Here is a 25811-nt window from a genome sequence, read left to right as displayed (position 1 = left end):
CCAGACCTCGCTGCCATAGAGCAAGGTACTGAGGACACAGGCTTGATACACTCGGACTTTTGTGTTCCGTGTCAGTGCGCCATTTTCCCACACTCTCTTGGCCTGAAATGATATTACTTGAATTAAGCTGAAGCAAATACAATGCCTTGCATGTACTGCAGCATAATATAAATACAGAAAATAATGAGTAAACTTGAAAGTAATTGCAAAAAATAACTAGATACTCCATAAATTATAATAAATATATAAATAATTAACATCCACTCATTATCACCAGCCCCTTCCCCCTGCAGCTATTTGGAAAAGTAGAAAAATGCCACAAATATCAATATAGTTGGATATATTATAAAAATAGGCATGACAGATTTAAAAGCAACACTTACATAAGGTAGTATTTAGGAGTCTTCCAATTATGTCACTGTGTAACTTCTGACCAATGATTTGTTTTTCCAAACTACTGTTCATTGTCTCAAGAGCTGTGTTTCTACCTGTTAAGATACTGAATGCTCTTTGCAGATGTCAAAACTGGGAACATTTGTGCCATCATGAACTGTGCTACCTTTAATCCTGGTTATAGTGTAAAATTTTTTAAAAATTAGAAATGACACCGCTAAAGGAACACTAATCTGATTTTACTTGGTCCGATAACTTTAATGTGATGCTGAAGGGGTTAAGCTTGCATATGACGCTTACACTGACAGTGGCAGTTGTAATTTATTTAATAAATCCAGTTTCCAAATATCTAATAAATCCTTCACTGCAAAAGTGAAAGACCTCTCAAGTAGGTAATGCTCTGAATGTGGCAAAGGGTTTCTTCCTTTCTTCTGCATTTGATGCTTATAGATTTAGGCTGTTTGTAATTAAAACCACTTGTGTGAGCTATCTTTGCTCATACCATGGCTCAAAGATCAAACAAAGTAGTAGTCGTGAGACACCAGGTTTTTAAAAAAAAACACTAAATGGTAAAGAATGCTTCCAGCATGACTTAGACCCAGTGACTTTATTTTAAATTAGCACAACAAACATAATGACGCCCCCACCCTGCAAACTTCCATACCAAATACTTCAGTCAGTATCGTACTGTTTTGTTGTAAATAACTGCAGGGCAAAGTCAAACTCTTGATGTTCTCACCCACACCTAAAGTATGTGCTTTTCATTGACTCGATGAGCAATGGACATGTTTCGCAGATCGCAAATCATGAATGTGTTTTCTATCAAACATCTGCAAAGAAATGTTTTTGCAAAATTTCTAAAGTTAAGCAGAGAAGCTGTTATAATTCTCTTTCACAATTTTTTTCCCCCTGAATACCTGATTATCATGCAGAATCAGGTCATGTAATCATTAATTTACCAGTCATCGAAGCAAGTACAAGGAGGAGAAAACTTGAATCTTTTCCCTTTTAAAAAAAGTTGTAATTATTCATGTCTATCGTCCTCTCTCAACTTCTACCCGTCTCCATCAGAAGTCAACGTCTGGCTCAAATTTGATGAACTTGGTCATACAAAATAACCTTACATACAAGGTACGGCAGCATCTTCTCTGCTTGCTTCACGACAAGGCTCAGCCTTCTGTCAATCTTAGTTTAACAAGTCTGAGAAAGTGGTCTAAGAACTCCCATAAGAAACCTGAGGGTTTGAGGCCTGTCCACCTCAAACGTTCCAGCCCCTGGACTTGGGTATACAGGGCATAATTTCGAAGTTTACAGAGGACACAAAACTCAAAATTATAATAAACAATGGAAGAAGATAATAACAGACGTCAGGAGGACCGAGACAGACTGCTGAAATGGGCTGATATGTAGCAAATAAAATTTAATGCAGTGAAATGTGAAGTAATACATTTTGGTGGGAAGCATGATGAGAGGCAATATGAACTAAATGGTACAATTTAAAAGTGAATACAGGAGATACAGGAGACTTGGGGTATATGTACAAATGTCTTTGAAGATGGCAGAACAAGATGAGAAGGCTTTTAAAAAAAGCATATTGGATCCTTGGCTTTATTACTGGAACACAAAAGAAAGGAAGTTATGCTAAACCTTTGTAAAACACTGGTTAGGCCTCAACTGGAGTACTGCGTTCAATTCCAGGCACCAGAATTTGGGAAGGATGCCAAGGACGTAGAGGGTGCAGAGCAGATTTACTAGAATGATACCAGAGATGAGGGACTTCAGTTACATGGAGAGACTGGAGATTTGGCAAAAGTGGACTGGAAACAGCTACCTGAAGGTAAATTGGCCTCACAGCAATGGGAGGCAAGGAAAATCCAAAGATGTTTTTATAAGTACACAAAGAGCAAAAGGATAACTACGGAAAGAGTAGGGCCTGTTGGGAACAAAAGTTAACGGGTGTGGGGAACGACGACATGGATAAGGTCTTCATGAATACTCTGCAGCTGCCTTCACAAAGGAGGGGGCCGATGATGATGCCACAGTTAAGGAGGAAGAGTGTGAATATTGAATGGGATAAACATTATGAGAGGAAGTATTAAAGGGTGTGATGTCTTTGAAAGAAGATAAATCGCCAAGCCCTGATGAAATATATCCTAGGTTGTGAAAAGAAGCGAGAGGAAATTGCGGAAGCTTTGACCATCATAGTTCAAACCTCTCTGGCTACAGGAGTGGTGCCAGAGGATTGGAGGACTGCCAATGCTGTAACGTTGTTTACAAAGGAAGGAAGGGATAATCTGAGTAATTATAGGCCGGTTAGCTTAACTTTGATTGTGGAAAAATTACTGGAATCAGATCTGAGGGACAGTATAAACCTTCATTTAGAAAGGCATAGATTAATCAAAGAAAGTCAGCATGCATTTTGGGAAGGTTATGTCTGACTAACAATTGGATTTTTTTGAGGAGGTGACAAGTGGGGTTGATGAGGGTAGCGCGGTGGATGTGATATATGGATTTTAGCAAGACTTTTGAGAGAGTCCCACATGGCAGGCTGGTCAAAAAAGTAAAAGCCCTTAGGATCAAAGGAAGAGTGGCAAATTGGATCCAAAACTGGCTTAGTGGCAGGAAGCAAAGGGTAATGATTGACAGGTGTTTTTTGCAACTGGCAGGCTGTTTCCAGTGGGGTTCCATAGTGCTCAATCTCTTGCTTTTTGTAGTTTACATTAATGATTTAGATTCAAATGTAGGGAACATGATAAAGCAGCTACAGATGATACAAAAATTGGTTGTGTGGTTGACAGTGAGGAGGAAAGTTTTAGAACGCAGAAGATATGGATGATCTGGTCAGCTGGGCAGAAAAATGGAATTCAATCCAGGGAAATATGAGGTAATGCATTTTGGGAATGTATAACAAGGTAATGGAATACACAATAAATGGGAGGATACTGAGTAGTGTGGAAGAACAGAAGGACCTTGGAGTGCATGTCCACAGATCCTTAAAAGCTAGGACAGGCTAATAAAGTTAAGGCATAAGGCGTGCTTTCCTTTATTAGCCGAGGTGTAGAATATAAGAAAAGGGATTTTATCCTAGAACTGTATACAACTCTAGCTGGACCACTGCGTACAGTCCTGCTCACCACATTACAGGAAAGATGTGTTTGCACTGGAGAGAGTGCAGAGATTTATGAGGACATTGCCAGGACTGGAAAGTTTTAACTATGAGGAAAAATTCCATAGGCTAGTGTTGTTTTCCTTGGAACAAAGGCACTGAGGGTTGACTTAATTGAGGTGTATAAAATGATAAGGCACCGAGATAGACTAAACGGGGGCAAACTATTTAGCTTAGCAGAGGGGTCAAAAACCAGGGGGCATAAATTTAAAATAAGTGGTAGAAGGAATAAAGGGGGGGATGTGGAAACAGTTTTCACCCAGGTGGTCAGGACCTGGAACTCACTGCCTGAAAAAAAGTGTAGAAGCAGAAACTCTTACCACCGAGTACTTGGATGTCTACGTCAAGAGCCATGACCTACAGGGCCACAGACCTAGTGCAGGAAGGTGGGATTAAGCTGGGTAGCTCTTCATTGACCAGTATGGACACGATGGACCAAACGGCCTCCTTCTAAGTTGTACATTTTCTATGATTTCTAATAATGAGCAGTGAAGGAACGACGATATAGTTCCAAGTCAGGGTGGTGCGCGGCTTGGACGCAGAGGCCTGCTACCCAACCCCAATGGGACCCGGCAACGTGTCGGGTTTGGGTCGAGTCGGGCCCATTTTCAGGGTACGGCTTTCGGGCTCAGGTCGGGCCGGACACGCACATTAAGTGCTCTACTGTTAAGTATTGAAATCAAAAAAAAAAATACTTACCTGAGCTGGGAGTCCGTGATGAAACTGAGTCTGCGTAGCGAGCGAGTGACATCACTACGATGTCATCACGCATGCGCTGCAGCTTCTTGCAGATTCAGTGTCAGGAAGGCAAGTGAAGGGATGGTCGGGTCAGGTCGAGTCGGAGCGGGTTCGGGACAGGACGGGTCGGGCTCGAGGCAAAATCGGAGGGACTCGGGCTGGGTCGGGCTCCGGTCCACTGTGGTTCAGTCAGGTTCTTTTTTCCCGACCTGAGCAGGCCTCTACGTGGAAGGGAACTAGGAGGTCGTTGTCGATCCCATGCATCTGCTGCCCTTGTCCTTCTAGGTGGTAGAGGTCACAGGTTTGGAAGGTGCTGTCTAAGGAGCCTTGGTGCATTGCATCTTGTAGATGGTACACACTGCTGCCACTGAGAGTCAGTGGTGGAGGGAGTGAATGTTTGTGAATGGGGTGCCAATCAAGCGGGCTGCTTCGTCCTGGATGGTTTTGAGGTCCTTGAGTGTTGTTGGAGCTGCATCCATCCAGGCAAGTGCAGGGTTTTCCATCACACTCCTGCCTTGTAGATGGTGGACAGGCTTTGGGGAGTCAGGAGGCGAGTTACTCACCACAGGATTCCCAGCCTCTGACCTGCTCTTGTAGCCATGGTATTTATATGGTGACTCTAGTTGAGTTTCTGGTCAATGGTAACCCCCAGGATGTTGATAGTGGGGCATGCAGTAATTGTAATGCCATTGAATGTCAAGGGGAGATGGTTAGATTCTCTCTTGTTTGAGATAGTCATTGCCTGGCACTTGTCTGGTGCGAATGATACTTGCCACTTATAAGCCCAAGCCTGGATATTGTCCAGGTCTTGCTGCATTTCTACACAGACGGCTTCAGTATCTGAGGAGTCACGAATGCTGAACATTGTGCAATCAGCAAACATTCCCACTTCTGACCTTATGATTGAAGGCAGGTCATTGAAGAAGCAGCTGAAGATGTTTGAGCCGAGGACACTACCCCGAGGAACCCCTGCAGTGATGTCCTGGAGTGGAGATGATTGACCTCCAACCATAAACATATGATTCCAACCAGCGAAAAGTCCCCCCCCTCCCCACCACTGATTCCCATTGACTTCAGTTTTGCTAGGGCTCCTCAATGTCAAACTCAGTCAAATGCAGCCTTGATGTCAAGGGCAGTCACTCTCACTTCACCTCTGGAGTTCAGCTCTTTTGTCCTTGTTTGAGCCAAGGCTGTAATGATGTCAGGAGCTGAGTGGCCCTGGCGGAACCCAAACTGAGCGTCACTGATCAGGTTATTGCTGAACAAGTGCTGCTTGATAGCACTATCGATGACACCTTCCATCCACTTTTCTGATGATTGAGAGTAGACTGATGGGGTGGTAATTGGCTGGGTTGGGTTTGTCCTGCTTTTTGTGTACAGGACATACCTGGGCAATATCCCACATTGCCAGGTAGATGCCAGTGTTGTAGCTGTACAGGAACAGCTTGGCTAGGGGTATGGCAATTCTGGAACACAGGTCTTCAGTACTATTGCTGGAATGTTGTCAAGGCCCATAGCCTTTTCAGTACCCAGTGCCTTCAGTCGTTACTTGATATCATGTGGAGTGAATCAAATTGGCTGAAGACTAGCATCTGTGATGCTGGGGACTTCAGGAGGAGGCTGAGATGGATCGTCCACCCGGCACTTCTGGCTCAAGATTGTTGCAAATGCTTCAGCCTTATCTTTTGCACTGATGTGCTGGACTCCCACCATCATTGAGGATATGGATATTTGTGGAGCTTCCTCCTCCAGTTAGTTGTTTAATTGTCCACCACCATTCACGACTGGATGTGGCAGGACTGCAGAGCTTAGATCTGATCTGTTGGTTGTGGGATCACTTAGACCTGTCTATTGCATGCTACTTATGCTGCTTGGCGCTGCTTTGGGGCAGCACAGTGGCGCAGTGGTTAGCAAAGCAGCCTCACAACTCCAGCGACCCGGGTTCGGTTCTGGGTACTGCCTGTGTGGAGTTTGCAAGTTCGCCCTGTCACCGCGTGGGTTTCTGCCGGCTGCTCCGGTTTCCTCCCACTGCCAAAGACTTGCAGGTTGCTAGGTAAATTGGCCATTGTAAATTGCCTGTAGTGTAGGTAGGTGGTAGGATAATTGAGGGAAGGTGGGGATGTGGTACGGAATTTGGGGTTAATGTAGGATTAGTATAAATGGGTGGCTGTTGGTCGGCACAGACTCAGTGGGCCGAAGGGCCTGTTTTAGTGCTGTATCTCTCTATGTCTATCTATGGCACGCAAGTAGTCCTGGGTTGTAGCTTCAACAGGTTGACACCTCATTTTGAGGTACGCCTGGTGCTGCTCCTGGCATGCCCTCCTGCCATTCGCTGGTTCATTCCTCAGGGCAATGCTTTGACCCGAATCAAGCTGCCTGGTTTAAATTTCAAAGAAAGTTTGGCAGTTAACTGTCACTCACCATAAACTGGTGCATTCTCCATGGCAACGCCTCTACCAAAGTCCAGTTGCTAACCAATCAGCACTCTCTACTCATACAGTATAAACTTGTTGCTTCCCTTGCATTGGTATTCTTGCGAATTGTCCTGATGAATGCATGTCAAAAAGTTTTGACAAAATGTCTCTATCATCAGCAATACTCAAGATTGTGGTCGAGTACAATGCTGCTGCAGCTGATGGCCCGCAGCGCCTCATGGATTCCCAGTTTAGCATTGCGAGATCTGTTCGAAATCTATCCCATTTAGCACAGTGGTAGTGTCATATCACACAATAGAGGGTATCCTCAATGTGAAGACGGGACTTTGTCTCCACAACGACCATGCGGTGGTCACTCCTACTAATACTGTCATGGACTGATGCATCTGCGACAGGCAGATTGGTGAGGACAAAGTATGTTTTTCTCTTGTTGGTTCCACCTCCTGCCACAGACCCAGTCTAGCAGCTATGTCCTTTAGGACTTGGCCAGCTCGGTCAGTAGTGGTGCTACCGAGCCATTCTTGGTGATGGACATTGAAGTCCCCCACCCAGAGGACATTCTGCACCCTTGCCACCCTCAGTGCTTCCTCCAAGTGGTGTTCAACATGGAGCAATACTGATGCATCAGTTGGTGGTGGTGGGGGGTGGGGGGCGGCGGGGAATGGTAGGTGATAATCAACAGGAGGTTTCCCTGCCCATGTTCGACCTGATGCCATGAGACTTCATGGGGTCTGGCGTTAATGTTGAGGACTCCCAGGGCAACTCCCTCCCAACTGTATAACACTTTGCTGCCACCTCTGCTGCGTGGTACAGGACATATCCGGGGATGGTGATGGCAGTGTCTGGGACACTGTCTATGAGGTATGATTCCATGAGTATGACTGTCAGGCCGTTGCTTGCCTAGTCTGTGGGACAGCTCTCCAACTTTGGCACAAGCAGCTAGATGTTAGTAAGGAGGACTTGGCAGGGTCGACGGGCTGGGGTACGCTGCTGTCATTTCCAGTGCCTAGGTTGATGCCGGGTGGTCCGTCTGGTTTCATTCCTTGTTGACTTTGTATCAGTTTGATACAACTGAGTGGCTTGCTCGTTGCTAGGGCATTTAAGAGTCAACCACATCGCTGTGTGTCTGGAGTCACATGTAGACCAGACCAGGTAAGGACAGATTTCCTAAAGGACATTAGTGAACCAGATGGGTTTTTATGACAATCGACAATGGTTTCATGGCCATCATTAGACTAACTTTTAATTCCAGATTTTTATTAATTGAATTCAAAGTCCACCTTCTGCCGTGGTGGAATCCGAACCCATGTCCCCAGAGCAATACCCTGGGTCTTTGGGTTACTCGTCCAGTGACAATACCCCACTATGCCACCGTCTCTCCTTCTGCGTTATATCATTCCATGATTTTATTTCTACCCGTCATCCCTTGAGGATGCTTCAAATGCCATTCCAAGGACACTTGGGCTTTATATTACTTTGTCATTTGCAGTTTCTTGCCAAACAGCAAGCTCTTCTTAAAATCATACTATAAAGTACTTTTTTTGTGGCAACAGCACAACCCTGACCTCAGGCAGCAATGGACTGCATTTAAAGCAATCACAGGCATCATAATTTTTCTTTCAATGAATTCCTCTTAAAAAGATGAATAGAATGCAAGACTTTTTAGGAACAGGGAGAAATCATTAGGCCCAAGCTATTTATATAGCTGTTATCAGATTAATTAACAATGGGATCAATGATTGTAAGTACAGGCATCAATACACAAGCTCCGATGCACCATAGTTCTGCTGCTACAATTGTTGTGAAGTATATTCAGGGTTCAATCATGATATATCAGAGTTTTGCTGGATCATCCAAGGCAACCAGGAAGAAATTTCACAATGCCCCTTCTTTCTGGAAGCTTTACCTGGAACTGCTCATCTAAAGAAATTAGATGTGCACAGAATGGGTTTAACAGATTTTATTTCAAAATGTATGTACATAATGGAGGGAAAAAATCAAGGCGGCAATGCACAGATTCTAAATTCAACTGGGATTTAGGGTTTAGAGAATTAGTGTTACCATTGACTGTGAAGCATTTTGGGACATCCTGAAGACATAAAAGGCATTATAAATGCAAGCCCTTCCTTCTAGTGCAGGAGTACAAGGAAGATATGAAATGATTTGTGAAGTTCCAAAGAGAGATCCAATTAGTAAGGCATGCAGAAAAATCATCTTCTTCAAGAACTCTTAGGTTGTGAGCTCATAACAACAACATATTTGAAAACTAAATGGCCAAAGAAATAGTATGCAACCAACAAGGAAAATATAACATTGTACATCATCCAAGTCAAAAATTCTAACTATCCAGGCTGGCAGGATGCTGTTTGTTTCAGAATTGGCATACGCATAGAAAATAAAACCACATCATCTATGTTTAAGTACACTCAAAAATGTTTTCTGTTCGTCACCAGCAGCTTCTATAAAACACAATCACAAAGTGCCATCTGACCTAGTGTGCAAGTAAATTCCTTCCTTATCTGCAGGGAAGGCCAAGTCAGGAGCATGGAGAAGAAGGTGCCAAAAAGAGTGGGGGCTGGGACACAACCCTGTTTCAATCCATTCTTCACTCCGAAAGAGAGACACACCAAACTACTCCCAAAAATTGAAATGTTCTAAACATATTTCTCTTTGATTGAACTTCTGTTTTTATGTGATGTAGTTGTGTTCAACCTCTGTTATCCAAATAGGACTTTAAAACCAAAAGGGTGAACACAACCTCATGATACAGTCAGTGCTCCTTAATAAAAAAACCTGGATGTCAATCTGTACAAACATATGGCGGGGGGCTGGGGGAGGGGGGGGGGGGGGAAGGGAAGAGAGAAATGAAATCATTTCCAGCATTTGACAAATTACCCAGTAGAAAAATACAGCATTTTAATAGCTACTGTATTAAATATTTAAACTGAGGCAAAATAGGAAGAATTTGTATTTAAATAGCACCTTTCACAACTTCAAGGGTATGACAAAGTGCTTTACAGTCAAAAAAGTGCTGTGTTAATGCGGCTGCGAATTTGCACAGTCCCATAAAATAGCAGAGAGATAAATGACCAGACCATCTGCTTTAATGATCTTGGTCGTGGGATAAATGTTGGCCAGAACAGCGGGAGAACTCAGAGGGCAGACGGGACCTTGGTTTAACGTCATGCAAATTATAGTATCTCTGAAAGTGCAGCACTCCCTCATTACTGGACTGAAATGTCAGCCTGGATTAACTGTTCAACTCTCTGGAGTGGGCCTTGAATCAATGACCTTCGGACTCAGAGGCGAGAGTCCTACCACTTAGCCACAGCTGACACCTAAACAAAGTAAAAGACAAAAAAACCACTAGCATTTTAAAAAAAAACTACAAGCATCTATAAATTTAAACGCAGATCACCTAGTACTTTTTAAACTACGAAAAACATAACAATAGTTTCAAGCCCCACTCAAAAAAAAAACTTGTTTATACAGTTAATTGGCATCCATTCAACTTGCGTTGTTCCAAATTTAGTATCCAATTTAGTTTCCTCCCTTGTTTGCTAGAAATTTAAATCTAAATCTGTATTGAAGTTGAAGTGTATGGCCTTCTAAGGTCAGTTCGAACTCATGTGGGCCACACTGAACCACTGCAAATTGAAAGCATGACACCCTGAATTTCTTAAAATGCACAGCATGTTTTCATAAGCTATATCGGTTGATTCTCCTGTTTAAAACCCAGGAAGACTCAACAGTGGACTGCTGTACTGATTCTTAAGTTAATGTCGTCTTTCTCCTTCTCTGCTGGAAAGTAAGCTCCGTTCCACAGGAGATGCCGGACGCCAATATCATCACACTATACAAAAACAAAGGCAACAGAGGAGACTGCAACAACTACAGGGGCAGCTCACTCCTTAGTGTCATGGGGAAGGCCTTTTCAAGGGTCATACTTAAAAGACTCCATTTACTTGCACAGAGTGTACCCAGAAACAGAGTGCAGTTACCATGCCGACAGATCTACTGTGGACATGATCTTCTCCACACGCAGCTACAAGTGTAGGGAACAGAGTATACCCCTTTACCTTACTTTTGTAGATCTCACTAAGGCTTTCAACACTGTTAACAGAGCAGGGCTTTACAAGATGTTTAAAAAATTGGCTCTCCACCGAAGCTCCTCAGTCCCATCCGCTCCTTCCATGACAACATGCACTGCACAGTTTGATGGCTCCACTTAGGACAGTTTCGGAGTGAAGAATGGAATGAAACAGGGTTGTGTCCTAGCCCCCACTGTGTTTGGCTTCTTCTTCTCCATGCTCCTGACTTCGCCTTCCCTGCAGATAAGGAAGGGGTGTACTTGCACACTAGGTCAGATGGCAAGCTCGACTCAGGCACAAAGACTCATGGACTGTCTCTCCCATGCCTGTAACTTCTTGTCCTTGACTATAAGCGTCAAGAAAACCATGGTCATGGGACAAGGTGTTGCAGCTGTGTCCTGATCACACTAAATAACACTACAGCGGAAGTGGTTAGCAAATTCTGCTACCTTGGGTCCATGACGACAGACAGACAATCTATTCCTTGATGCAGAGCTTGATACACATAGGGAAAGTAGCTACCACCTTTGGCTGACTCATGAAATGTGCATGGGATTACACCAAGCTGAGCCTTAGAACTAAGCTGATGGTTTATAAGGTTCGTATTTCCAACACCTTGCTGTATGGCTGTGAAACATGGGCGACTTATAGCTACCAAGAGAAGAAGCTCAGTAACTTCCATCTTTGCTGTCTACGACACATTATGGGAACATCCTAACAGGACAAAAATCACAAATGCGGCAGTCCTCTCAAAGGCAGAGCTCCCAGGTATGTTGGCATTAATCAAACAGAGGTGGCATCAGTGGATCAGACACGTCTGCAGGATTGAAGGCGGTTGCACACCCAAGGACCTTCTGTATGGTGAGATAGCCGGGGCCAGACGACCAGTGGGGCTCCACTTCAAGGATGCTTGCAAGTGTAACATGAAGGCCCTAAATATTGACCATCGCATCTGGGAGTCACTAGCTGGCTGAAGAGGAAAATGGCGACACACCCTGTGGACTGGTGTGCACGGCCACGATGACCAGTGGCAACAGCAGCTTGGCAAAAGGCACCAACGGCGAAAACAGCTCACAGCGTCACTTAGCAGCTTCACATTCGGCACTTGTGGCAGAATCTGCCTCTCGAGGACAGCCATCAGCAAAGATGCACCAAGAGAAGACACCCCACCTAAACTGACTTTTTGCTGCATGTCCATCATCTTTCGTAGATGGAACGATGCAAACAAACCAACTTTGATCAGGACCAGTAGATATCACTGAGGGAAACTGTGATTAACAGCAAGTGGAGAGAGAAAATACTCTATACTTTCTCCTGGCATTGGAAGCCACCTTTGCCCTATTTTCCCCATGTGCTTGAGCAACCTAGTTCACAGAAACGATTTTGAAAAACACGGATAACACATCTACTGGATAATTGAAATGCATTCCTTAATAGGCTCTGTAAATATTAAAATTCAAACAAGGTTACTGTGTGTATTAAGCAAGTTGTTAATTTTAAGACAGCAACTGGACAACTTTAAATATAAGTAAAATTGAGTTTGTTGCTGGGTACAATTTATAACGCCTAAATGTTGGCTTTAGCAGAACATGCACATAAATCTGAAAGATTTAATCCACCCAGTGAGAAAAACTCACATGTACAACCCAGTTCCTCAAATAGGCATGAAGAAATATGGGTACCCATCCCTATGACTGCTCCTAATTGCAAGGCTTCTCAGTAGGACCAATCTAAGAAATCTCAGATAATTTGTTTACACTTTTTGTTTTATAAAAGACAAGGCATCTAAGGAAGTGAGGCATCAGGTGAGGGTACAATTCAGCTGTGTCAGGATGTGAATGACAGGGGAAGCAGCTACCAGTTTTTCAGGTGCATGGGATTCTCCAGGAGCGCTCGAGGCAGCTGAGACCCAGTGGAGGGTAGAATCTTTTGTGTTACAAATTGACATCAGAATTAGAACTAAAAAACTGAGAAACATGAATAAGATAGAAATAATTTGTGGCTTTATAGTTTGGAATTGGAATTTCTGAGTGAAGTGGTACCTGCTATTCACAGGGGGACTGATCCTTAAAAACAGTGACATTTCCAGTAAACTTGGGAATTACTTCTGGTCACTGGTTTTACAAAAGCACTCTTTGAAGGAATGTTACCACAAAAACGTGGAAATCAGGGCACTCTTTTCAACTACAACTGATTTTCCACAACCTTTTACAGATAATGGAGTGCACTCAAGATTCAGTACACAACAAGTGCAAGAACTATTCTAACAAAAAGATATGTGTTTACATTTAGAAGAATAACTCACAAGATAGCAGTTGTATTTTTGGAAGATCTCTTCAATGTGAGTTCGTTAAGCCCTTATTTTTAATGCTTGTTAATCAGTCGGTAACTTGATTTTTAAAAAATTGACTGTCCCTTGTAGATTGAGTTTAGAGTGTTTTTTTACTACAAGATGTTTATCACCTCGGGGAAGCGCGCATAAATGGGCATCAAATTATGTACCAGCAGTGGTGATGTTACTTACATCAACCCTCATCAGCAGTGAAAGTGATTACTAGGTGCCAAAGAGTCATTTGATGATCATTACATCAAGTGAAAGCAGGGAACCTTAAAAGAATTTGAAGGTACAATTAAAATAAACCCTGACATTACCAGCCTCTGGTTGCAACTTCGTCCATATTTGTTTCTGGAAGTTTCCTTCTAATTAGTAGAGAAGCTCAAACCTGGACCAGATGATAACTATTTTCCAGTCCCCATACATTTATAATAATGAGATTTGACTGTGTGCTTAGTTTCCTGGAACGGAGGATATAAACTGACCCACTTGGAGAAGCTCTTGCAGAGGTGAAAACCTGACTTTTTAATCTGTTTAGCCATTCTTTTGATGCTGAACTATGTGGTCAACTGAAAACAGTCATTATTGGTTAAGCTTCCACAGAGAGAGAGATTTGGAGCCTGAAAATGCTTGACCCTTCAGCAGGACAGTAACTTTGGGGCGGGGGGGGGGGGGGGGGCACTGGAAGGGCTGCAATACCAACAGCATCAGTGAAGGCAGGGTTGTGGTAGCGACACCCAATGACAGGAATTCAATCGTTCCAAATCCTGAGGGTACTGGTTAAAGGTCAGCTAACAGTTGCCAACGAATTTTTGCCAAGGGCCTAACGGCTGTTTCAGGCCCAGAATACAAACTCCTCTACAGGAGCCTTTACCAATACTGCAGACAATGCATTGCCAGCATAGAATGTGCACATGCATGTTGTCCACCAGAGATGTTAATCTTGCTTTATCTCCAGAGGAACGTGGATGAGTTGGATCAGAAGAGAATGTTTTTAGGGAGTGAAAATGCACTCCAGCAATGGAGCTCATGGGCCCCTATCAGGAATGCTTCCCAATGCAGTGAGAACGCCAATTTTGCTCTAAATAATCATGAATTTTGTGCTAGTGGATCAATCAAGATGTCATATGCTGACGCTACCAACTTGTGTTTTTAACTTTTAGTACCAAGCAGAATTTACTGTGACAACATTTTACGGCCTGGACCTAGGTCCGCTACTGCATCCTGGGTCTCAGAGCGAGAAGAGTGGGGGAGCAGGGGATGTGAACTCCTGGGTCCTAATCAACTTCTTGTGCTTCAGACTGTAATTTAGTTTTGGTAGGCATGTTTGTTCCCTTTTCCTGACCGTTTCCTGGCAATTTCTCTGGTGAGAGAGCAGATTTTGGAAGAAGGACTGCTGCTAGAAGGAGCTGTCTTCACAAACTGCAGGACTGCAGATGTCACCACAAGCCTATCCACAGAGAATGAAAGTGCCGTTGATGACTGTGACATAAACCCTTGTGACAGCCACTTTAAATACAAGAGCTCACAAACAAGAATGAAGTGAATGATCAGTTCATCTGTTTCTGGTGATGTTAGTTGAGGGAACAATGTTGGAAATGACAGAGAGCTCCCTATTCTCAAATTGTGCCAGATTTTATCACATTGAATGACCGGAACAACCAGACAGGGCCTCAGTTTAACATCTCATCCAAAGGAGCATCTCTGACAATGCACTTGAGCACTAGCCTCTATTATGTGAAGCAATGAAATAATCACAAATAAAATAGGAATATGGGCGTATACAAACTGAAGCTATAAAGAAATACATTTCAATAGGAGGCAACATGTATTCTTTACAAGAACAAAAACAAGCAAAACTGTAGTCTCATATCCCTCGTCTGGGATGAGGAGTGCTTGTCGGGGGAGATCAGGGATGCTGTGATCATGACTATATTCAAGAAGGGAGACAAGACCAATTGCTGCAACTATCGAGGAATCTTCTACTGTCTGCAATAGGGAAGATCGCTGCAAGGACCATCCTCAATCGCCTCCTCCCAGTGGCTGACGAGCTCCTTCCTGAGTGACGGTGTGACTTTCGCCTATCGAGAGGCGCCACAGACATGATCTTCAGTGCGCATCAAATCCAAGCAAAATGCAGGGAACAACGCCAACTGCTGTACATGGCTTTTTTCAGCCTCACAAAAGTCATTGACTGTCAACCACAAAGGCTTACGGAGCATCCTGCTCAAATTTGGCTGCCCTCAGAGGTTTGTCCACAGTGGCGCAGTGGTTAGCACCGCAGCCTCACAGCTCCAGCGACCCGGGTTCAATTCTGGGTACTGCCTGTGTGGAGTTTGCAAGTTCTCCCTGTGTCTGCGTGGGTTTCCTCCAGGTGCTCCGGTTTCCTCCCACATGCCAAAGACTTGCAGGTTGATAGGTAAATTGGCCATTATAAATTGCCCCTAGTATAGGTAGGTGGTAGGGAAATATATAGGGACATGTGGGGATGTGGTAGGAAAATGGAATTAGTGTAGGATTAGTATAAATGTGTGGTTGATGGTCGGCACAGACTCGGTGGGCCGAAGGGCCTGTTTCAGTGCTGTATCTCTCGAAAATCCTTCATCTACTCTACGATGATATGCAAGCCATGATCCTCACCAACAGAACCACCACAGACCCTATATCTCAGTCAAGACAGGAGTCAAGCAAGGCTATGTTAACACACCAACACTCTTCTCCATTTTCCTTGCTGCAAAGCCACACCTCATCTCCAGCAAACTACCTACCAGCATGGAGATAATGTACAGAACAGATGGGAAACTGTACAACCTACATCGCCTTCAACCCAAAATCAATGCAAACTCAGTCGTCAAGCTTCAGTATGCAGATGGCGCTTGTGTGTGCGCTCACACTGAAACCGAGCTCCAGATCATTGTCGACTCTTCCCAAAAGCATATGAGAAACTAGGTCTTTCACTAAACACTCAAACCAAGATCCTCTTCTAACCAGCTCCCACAACACCTTCCCCCCGTCAGTCAAGATCAATGGCGAGATCCTGGAAAATGTAGGCCATTTTCCATATCTTGGGAACCTCCTCTCAGCAAAGGCAGAGAAAGACAACAAAGGTTCAGCATCACCTCCAATGTGCTAGCTCAGCATTTGGCCGACTGTGGATGACAGCGTTTGAGGATCAGGATCTCAAACCTGAGACTAAAATCATGGTTTACCGGGAAGCAATAATCCCTGCGCTCCTATATGCTCTGGAGACCTGGACAACCTACAACAGGCACCTCAAAGAACTGGAGAAGTACCACCAGAGGTGCCTCTGCACAATCCTCCAAATCCAGTGGCAAGAAAAGGTGGCCCAACAGCACTGCTGTCTCCCAACCCAATCTACCCAGCATCGGGGTGATCATCCAAAACCAGGTCTACTGGGCGGGACATGTTGTTCGCATGCCTGACACCAGACTCCGAAGCAGCTGTTCTACTCAAAATTTGGTCCCAGCAGGAGATTCCAAGGAGCAGAGTGGAACGCGTTGAAGATGTCCTCAAAGCATCCCCTGAAAAGATCAGACATTGCCGTCAACTCGTGACAGCCCCTGGCTCGAGACCTTTGTAGATGGAGAAAGCTCATTCTCGAAGGCATCATACACCTCAAGGGATTTCACTGGGAACATGTGGACGCGAAATCGAGGTGTCGGACTGAGCACACAAACTTCCAAACTACTCATCTACCTGACCCTTCATGCACCGCCTGCCCCTCATATGGCAGAGTCTGCAGATCATGCACTGAACTTATCAGTCATCTCAGACCCCATCGAACCTAAGTGAAAGCAAATCATCCTCAATCCCGAGGGTCTGCCCAAGAAGGGAAGATCAGCACAAGTCTCAGTGATTTCCACTTCAAGTAAATTCTACATAATATCTACTCAGAACTAATGGGACTCCCATTAAATCTTGCCACTGCTATTTTGTTGGGTTCCGCGTGGCATTGAGCCAGTATGACAAGAAAGCAAGCATTACATTGTGCCACAATCCAAAAATCTCAGTCAAGAGCCCAACTTTTTCCCAACCCAAATGTCTATCCATCTCTAGCAGAGACAGCCTACTCCTTACCAATGCAATTATGCAGAACTGTGCTTCTATGTACCCAATGAAAATGTTTTACTTTACAAATCAATTCATGCAAAGCATACACAGTAGGAAATCAAGCTAATCTTGATGTTTCTCAAGTAAAGGTTGATTCAGCTTTAGCTGGACAATTTTTTTACTATCCGTTCCCTGTTGATCTTCAGTCAGCATCCAACCTCACCAAGTTAAATCAAGCCATTAGAATAATGATGAAATGACAGCAGCAACAGTGAACTAAGCAGTCAGGAATGCTAATAGTTGTTCCACTTCAGTACATCTAGAATCCATTTTTCTTGCACTCTTTTTTTTCTTATAGAGAACCCTTTGGCAATAATTCATTGTAAACAAGTGCTCTGATTTAAAATAGGATATCCTATATCAAATAATTAGAATAGTAAAGCTAACAGAATACCCTTGCATGAAATAAAAACAGAAAATGCTGGAAACACTCAGGTCAGGCAGCACCTGTGGAGAGAGAACAGAGTTAACTTTTCAGGTCTGCGACCTTTTGTCAGAACCCCTTACATGACTTACATTTGGGAGTCTTTTTAAACCTTTGACCCTAATAACCGAAGATCACTGACAAATGGGCTCCAAATCCTCACACCTTTTAGTGTGTCCATGTCTTGAGTAAGCTTTCAGTAATATGCCCAGAGAAGCAGACAGCAAACATTGTTTGATAATTGCTTTTAGGGGCTGGACTACCTTATACCACCATAACATCCCACCTTAAAAGTGGTACGTTTTCACATCAGGCCTCAATAAAAATGTAAACTGTGAAGCAAATTTATTAAATGAACTTGCAAAGAATTTAACATAATGCAGTTATACATTTACAATAACTCAGGTAGACAAAATATTTCAGTTTAAGAATTCAATCTAAGCTTTGTAGAAAATTTTTCAATATTCCTGTCATTCAGGAATATTAACCAATCTTGAGAATTCAAAACAACTTCTTTGAAATTTCAAATTATTCCTTTGTATGAGATATTCCAACTACCTCCTGTCAACTATGTTTTTACATCCAGGTAAAGAGTTACTGAGATTCATGGGTTTTGAATAACCAAACACTCAAATTTGGTCAATCAAATACAAAATGAACCAATCACAAAGTATGTACACATTTTGTACATTATGCTCTACTCCTCTCAAGCAGACACCAGTAAACTTTGCAAAAATGTGTTCGGACAAGTCTTGGTACAAGACTGTTTAGCTCACTAAGCGGAATGAGTACTGAAGAGGTAACCACCAACTAAACCTGGATAAAAATACATTGGGATTAAGAACTCAGCATTTGAACACTTTGAAATAATCCCAGTGATAGACCTTCCTCTATGGAAGCCTCGATTCATTCACCAACAGTGGTGGAACGTGCTATGGTGACTTGAGAGGGCATCAGCTTGATGTCTGGCTTCATGCCATCACAGACCTTTTTCTTCTCCCTAGCATCAGTATCAAGAAAAATGTTTGCTCTGATGTCCTTGACAATCAGCACTGTGCTCACTACTGTATCACTGAAGGTGGAGCCCTGTCAACAGGATTATATAGGATTTAAAAATATTCAGTAGGACCTGGATGAGAGTGAAATACATGGGTAAAATGGTCTTTTAACTTCTGAATTATTCAACTTTTTAATAATTATGTCCATAATATATTTTGAGTCTTATCTGCAATTTGGATTCAGTCATGTTACAATATATATCTTTACTTAATAATTTGAAAAAAATTTAATGCGGTTTGTAAAAGCTGTACAGTACTCTAACAGGCACAAATATTTGAACTGCTTTAATATCAGCGCACGAGAGGATCAAAGTTACTTTTTATTTGCCTTCATACACAAGCTGCTCAGCCTTATCACAAGTTATTCTGCAGCACAGCCTCAAATTCCAGAACATTCTGTCAATACACAACTGCAGGTGGACTTTGTAAAGAACTTTGTTTGGCTAAAAGATGATCAAAAGAAAGTGACAACCTTTCTGTAAGGATGCCAGTTCCAAGCTGACCAGCTTTCCTGGCCTACAGCCATGTTAATAATGGGCCTTCCTGCTTATACTTCCTTTTCCCCAATGTGCCCACTAAGCTGTGAACTCGGGCAGGGATTCAGCTCACTACTTAGCAATGTAACACAGAAAACCAATACAAACTAGAACTGATTAAGCTCTCACTGACCAAAGGCCAGCTCACTCAGCCAGCTACTACATGGAGCACATTTCTATTTATAGTCCTGCTAAATTAAAACTAAAGCAATTCTTCTCCAAAATTGTGCACTCAAAATTATTTTCAAGCAGAATCATTTTTGCATAGTAATATTTTGCATTCCTTCCAAAAACCCAGAAAAATTTATAGAAATGATTTAAACTTCAATATAATTTTGATTGCCAAATTAAAGTTTTATTTCTGTGGTAGTCAATATATTTTACGAATTAAATTAGGTAGTAATGAAGGAATCCAAATCCCCAAAAGAATGCTGAGGTTTTCTTTGCAAACACATCAAATTCAAGACTATGCAACTCCCAGAACTGGCTTACTAGAAGGAGACCTATACTTAGCTACCCAAAAATAACGTCATTTGGTATGGAGCTTTTATTACAAAAGGCAAAAAATACCATTCCACTGCAACACCCTTTATTTCTTCTTCAACAGGAAAATACCTTTTCACTTCAATGCAATGTTGCAGCCAGGCGAGGAGGGGGTCTCGGGTTCCCCTCTTGCCCCTTCCTCTAATTTGATTGCAACAGGGTTTATTCCTTTTAAACAGTGGTTGTTCTTACCACCTCCGTGAGTGTTACCTTTTTCCTTTACTGAGATTGTGAAAGAACCAATTGGACAGGTTTTCTTGAGTTTAAGCAAAAAACAGGAAAGTTTATTATACTTAACACTCTAACCCGATTTAAAATTACTAAAAAATATGCTACACTTTCACACGAGAATCTCACACACACACACAAACAGACTACAGGAGGGAAAATAGATTTGGTGGTTGGATTAAAGTTCAGAATAAATGGAACTTAAATATGGAGTCTGTAAATCCAGTAGTCCTCAGTTGAAGTTGTATTCTTCAGGTCCTCGCTGGTCAAATTGCACTTTGGTTGGCCTGCTTTGCTCGGAGTTGCTTGAAAGGAAGGCAGAATTGCAGTTGGCTCTCTTCCTCTGGTTGCTGGCTGTAGCAGTCTGTAGGCTTGGAGGGTCGCCCAATAGCAGGCAGTTTTCACTTGATGTTTTGGGAGGGGGGGGGGGGGAAAGAGAGGAGAGATAAATAGGAGAGCAGCAGCCTTCTCAGCTACTGTCCATTCAGTTACTGCTTGTCTGTGTAACAAAACTTCCAGTTTCTTCAGAGATGAACAGATGATCACATGGTTCTCTCACTCCCCTTTTCTTTTTAAAAGGAGGTCCAAAGTCTAAAACCCAAAACTTCTCTTAGGTGGGGCTGGCAGTGTTTACCCCCTGGAGGGACGTCTCCATTTATGAATGGTTTGGAATGTCCTGCTAACAAGGGTGATCTGGCTGATCTACTCAGTTAGCATTATTCTGGCTGGGCTTCTTGTTAAGACTTTTTGTCTCCAGTTCAATCTCCTGGTATTTCAGGTGTAAATGGCAGTGGCCATCTTGGCTGCTAGTTTTCATTTTAAAGTTACTGTATGTTTTTTTTTCGATTAATAGTCTGATGCAAGTTTCCAACTGATGAAATTAGTATTTCCCATTAGGCATATAGGTTTTTCCTGACAACAATAACAGGTTTCCAAGTGTGTGCATGTGAATTCTTATTAATTCATTTGATATCTGTAAATTCTAGATAAATAAGCTGAACGTGGTTCAGATTTTCACTGGGAACATTCTCAAGTATTTCATGTTCATCTATTGAGCGGAGAGGCCACAAGGAGTAGTTGTCTTAGTTTTCGCAGCAATAGGTCATGCCAGGCAGACCTACTGGAATTCTTTTCAGGAGGAAACTAATTTAATGGACAAGATCTGCCCATGGATATAAATGACATCAATTTTCAGAAGTAACTTGATAACGTTCCACATTCCATAAATATTAAAGATCATAAAATTAATGGAAAATTAGCTGGCTGGATTAAAAATTGACTTGGCAACAGAAACAGGACTTTGTCTCATTGAGTGATGCTAAATGATAAGCAACATGCCTGAGCTCAGTAACTAACCAAGTTCTGTTCAGTATGTTCCCTGGGTAGACAGCCGATATGAAAGGAGGTAGAATCATAGAAAGTTTAAGGCACAGAAAGAGGCCACTTGGTCCACCTTGTCTGTGCCAGCCAAAAAACGTTCCATCCATTCTAATCCCACCTTCCAGCATTTGGTCTGCAGCCCTGTAGATTACGGCTCTTGAGGTGCATGTCCAGACTTCTAGTTCTATAAAATGAAGAGTTTATACTGAGCCGTTAAGTTCATTAAACGTAGGAATTCAGGCATCATTAACAGATTTTTAATTTTGCTACCAATCAGCACTGAAGTACAAATAAAAACAAAAAAATCTGGAAATATGTACAGTTAACATCTAAAGAGAGATAAATCAGGTTATGACTTTTCAATGCACATCCTTAATCTCAAATTCTGATTATTTAAAATTTCCAGTGATAATGTTTTTTTTTAATAGCACTAAAGTACACTTTTGTAAAGAGATACCAAACTAGGGTTTGAGAGATTGATGGTATCCAATGGAATCTAGAGGAATTAAATGATTGGATTAACGGATGGTTCATGAGACTTTAAAATGGACAAATGCAAGCTTCAGCTCTATAGCACATGTAACATGCATACACACTGTGGATGGATCAGTTAATTGTACAAAGATATGTTAACAAATATGCTGCAGTCCATGTGGTGTAGGTACTCCTACAGTGCTGTCAGCGAGGGAGTTCCAGGATTTTGACCCAATGACAGTGAAGGAATGGCAATATACTTTCAAGTCAGGATGGTGTGCAGCTTTGGGGGGGGTGGGGGCGAACTTGCATGTGGTAGCGTTTTTATGCACCTACTGCCCTTGTTCTAGGTGGCAGAGGTCACAGGTTTGGAAGGTGCTGTTGAAGAAGCCTTGCCGAATTGCTGCAGTGCATCCTGTAGACGGTGCACACTGATGCCACAGTGCGCCACTGGTGGAGGGAGTGAATGTTTAGCACTAACAAAGACCACAGCTACCAGACTGAGTTAGCATTTCAATAAGACACAAAATATGCCTTCAAATGAGGTTAAATGGTTGAAATAGAATATTCAACATTTGATCTCAATGAACCTTGTGCACATTGAGAAAAAACGTTTTAGTCATGTTAAAATCTAACAAAAAAGATTTAAGCTAAATTAATATACTAATTATATTAGTGTTTACTAACAGTATTAGTAGTATTTTTAGGCCTTTGCACACAGTTCTGTATATGCATATGAGAGAAAGGAATCCATCAGACAGGAACTTCTTTTTGTTAAAAAATCTCTAATGTGGTCAGTCAGTGTTTATAGTTATAGATGACCAGATGCACTTTACCAGCATTTTCATTTGAGAGGAATCCAGTATATAATTCAAAATCACTTAGAAAATCTGTCTTAAATCAGAAGTGTTTTAATGATGTGACGAGTTAATGTTGACAGACGGAGAAGCCACGTAAAGTGGCACAGTGGTTAGCACCGCAGCCTCACAGCTTCAGCGACCCGGGTTCAATTCTGGGTACTGCCTGTGTGGAGTTTGCAAGTTCTCCCTGTGTCTGCGTGGGTTTTCGCCGGGTGCTCCGGTTTCTTCCCACAGCCAAAAGACTTGCAGGTTGATAGGTAAACTGGCCATTATAAATTGCCCCTAGTATAGTTAGGTGGTAGGGGAATATAGGGACAGGTGGGGATGTGGTAGGAATATGGGATTAGTGTAGGGTTAGTATAAATGGGTGGTTGATGGTTGGCACAGACTCGGTGGGCCGAAGGGCCCGTTTCAGTGCTGTATCTCTAAAAAAAAAGCACTAACCCCAGCCCCATAGATGACTATGAAGAGAATGAAATACGATTTAAAAAATTTTGTTTTTCCGTGAACGAACTTCAAATGGCAGTTACTACAATCAAAATTCATTATTAAAAATACCTTCAGGACCAAAGAAGTTGCTGTCATTAGAATGTCATCTTATTGAGGGCTGTTACCAACAGACTATTTTCAGCAATGACTGGGAAGAACAATCATAATGGAAGGTCTGTAATAACAGGGTTTGATTTAACAAGATTCAGCTGTATGTTGAAGTTTGGAATATTTATTAATTGAGAGACTGGAATAAGAAGTTTCCAACTTTGTGGGAAGAGAAATCTCACTACATCCTGTAAGAGGGCCAAGAAGCTGAGCAATACAATCTGAAGAGGTGCTGAGTATGTAACGCAATTCCGGATTTCTATAAATGATAATGACCCAAGGAAATCTTAATCAATTTCAGCTGTAAGGTACAGGTACACCAAAAGTACTGCACTGATTGCCTGAACTATTACGACCATACAAAAAGCATGCTTTCATCTCAGAAGCAGTGCTAGAAAGTCACAAGTTACAGAAGTGTTAATGAAAAATAAAGTGAGTTTAATAAATAACAAGGAACAAGCAGAAACCCATATAAACTTAAAAGGTTTGGAATGGCGTGATCTTATCTAGGTTAAAGCACACCAATATAATTGCCTGGCTGCACCTCATGTGGTAGAAGACACTGGTGTGCCAAACCTTGAACAGTGTTCCTCCATCACTCGATGGAGTGTGTCCAAGGTGTCAGCCTTGGCTCAGTGGTAGGCTCTTGCCTGAGGGTCCAGACGGTTGTGTGTTTGAGTCCCACTCCAGAGACTTCAGCACATAATGCAAGCTGACACTTCACTACTAAAGGAGTGCTGCACTGTTGATGCCATCTTTTGGATGAAACAAGTTCAATGCCCTGTCTGCCTACTTAGGTGAACATAAAAGATTTCATGGTACTTTTTTTTTTCTTTTTCTTTGGCCTCCTTATCTCGAGAGACAATGGGTAAGCGCCTGAAGGTGCTGAGTGGTTTGTGGAGCAGTGCCTGGAGTGGCTATAAAGGCCAATTCTAGAGTGACAGGCTCTTCCACAGGTGCTGCAGAAAAATTTGATTGTCGGGGCTGTTACACAGTTGGCTCTTCCTTTGCGCCTCTGTCTTTTTTCCTGCCAACTGCTAAGTCTCTTCGACTCGCCACACTTTAGCCCCGCCTTTATGGCTGCCCGCCAGCTCTGGCGAACGCTGGCAACTGACTCCCACGACTTGTGATCAATGTCACAGGATTTCATGTCACATTTGCAGACGTCTTTAAAGCGGAGACATGGACGGCCAATGGGTCTGATACCAGTGGCGAGCTCGCTGTACAATGTGTCTTTGGGGATCCTGCCATCGTCCATGCGGCTCACATGACCAAGCCATCTCAAGCGCCGCTGACTCAGTAGTGTGTATAAGCTGGGGATGTTGGCCGCCTCGAGGACTTCTGTGTTGGAGATACGGTCCTGCCACCTGATGCCAAGTATTCTCCGGAGGCAGCGAAGATGGAATGAATTGAGACGTCGCTCTTGGCTGACATACGTTGTCCAGGCCTCGCTGCCATAGAGCAAGGTACTGAGGACACAGGCTTGATACACTCGGACTTTTGTGTTCCGTGTCAGCGCGCCATTTTCCCACACTCTCTTGGCCAGTCTGGACATAGCAGTGGAAGCCTTTCCCATGCGCTTGTTGATTTCTGCATCTAGAGACAGGTTACTGGTGATAGTTGAGCCTAGGTAGGTGAACTCTTGAACCACTTCCAGAGCATGGTCGCCAATATCGATGGATGGAGCATTTCTGACGTCCTGCCCCATGCTGTTCGTTTTCTTGAGGCTGATGGTTAGGCCAAATTCATTGCAGGCAGCCGCAAACCTGTCGATGAGACTCTGCAGGCACTGTTCAGTGTGAGATGTTAAAGCAGCATCGTCAGCAAAGAGGAGTTCCCTGATGAGGACTTTCCGTACTTTGGACTTCGCTCTTAGACGGGCAAGGTTGAACAACCTACCCCCTGATCTTGTGTGGAGGAAAACTCCTTCTTCCGGTACTTCATGGTACTACTGCAGGAAAATCCAGGCCAATATTAACTGGTCTCCTAACATCACTTAAAAATTATCTTACTGCTGTTTGAGAGACAATGCTGTGCGCAAACTGGCTGCCATCTTTCCAACATTGTATCTTTCAGGGTAAGAGTAAACCTAATGTCGAACTCACACTGCAAATAGCAATGACTCAAAAGGCTGGTATGCCTTGATCTTTTAACTTGGTACTATTGACAAAGCCAAAGCGAAGCATCTATACTTCAAAAGTACATCATTGGCTGTAAAGTGCTTCAGGAAGTCCTGAGGTCAGGACAGGCACTATACAAATGTAAGTAAGCCTTTATAAATTTTTTTAAAATGTAATTGTCTGTTTTGAATCATAATTACACGAATAAGATTCTTAGTTAGGCCCTTGATATAGATTAACAAAATATTCACTGAAGGATTAAACACTATTGAAGTAATTTACAGGATTTCATTTTAGGTTTT

At 42.8% G+C, this 25811-nt stretch overlaps 1 protein-coding gene across 3 annotated transcripts in view; it reads right to left on the bottom strand.

Moving 5' to 3' along the window:
* aspscr1 (ASPSCR1 tether for SLC2A4, UBX domain containing) overlaps positions 1 to 25811 on the bottom strand; it is a 255059-nt gene that overhangs the window by 34465 nt on the left and 194783 nt on the right. The window contains exon 14 of one of the 3 annotated variants that reach the window (XM_068058425.1): positions 21619 to 21642. The exons of the other annotated variants lie outside the window; for them this stretch is intronic. Within the exon in view, the coding sequence (XP_067914526.1) occupies positions 21637 to 21642 (6 nt within the window). The 3' untranslated portion in view covers positions 21619 to 21636. Of the gene's footprint in view, positions 1 to 21618; positions 21643 to 25811 lie in introns of those variants that run through there. 3 annotated transcript variants of the gene reach the window in all.

Source organism: Heterodontus francisci, chromosome 26, assembly GCF_036365525.1.
Source record: "Heterodontus francisci isolate sHetFra1 chromosome 26, sHetFra1.hap1, whole genome shotgun sequence".
In the NCBI taxonomy this organism is placed as follows: domain Eukaryota; kingdom Metazoa; phylum Chordata; class Chondrichthyes; order Heterodontiformes; family Heterodontidae; genus Heterodontus; species Heterodontus francisci.
The sequence above is the reverse complement of the archived record's forward strand: the minus strand, read 5'-3'. Positions and strand labels throughout refer to the sequence as shown.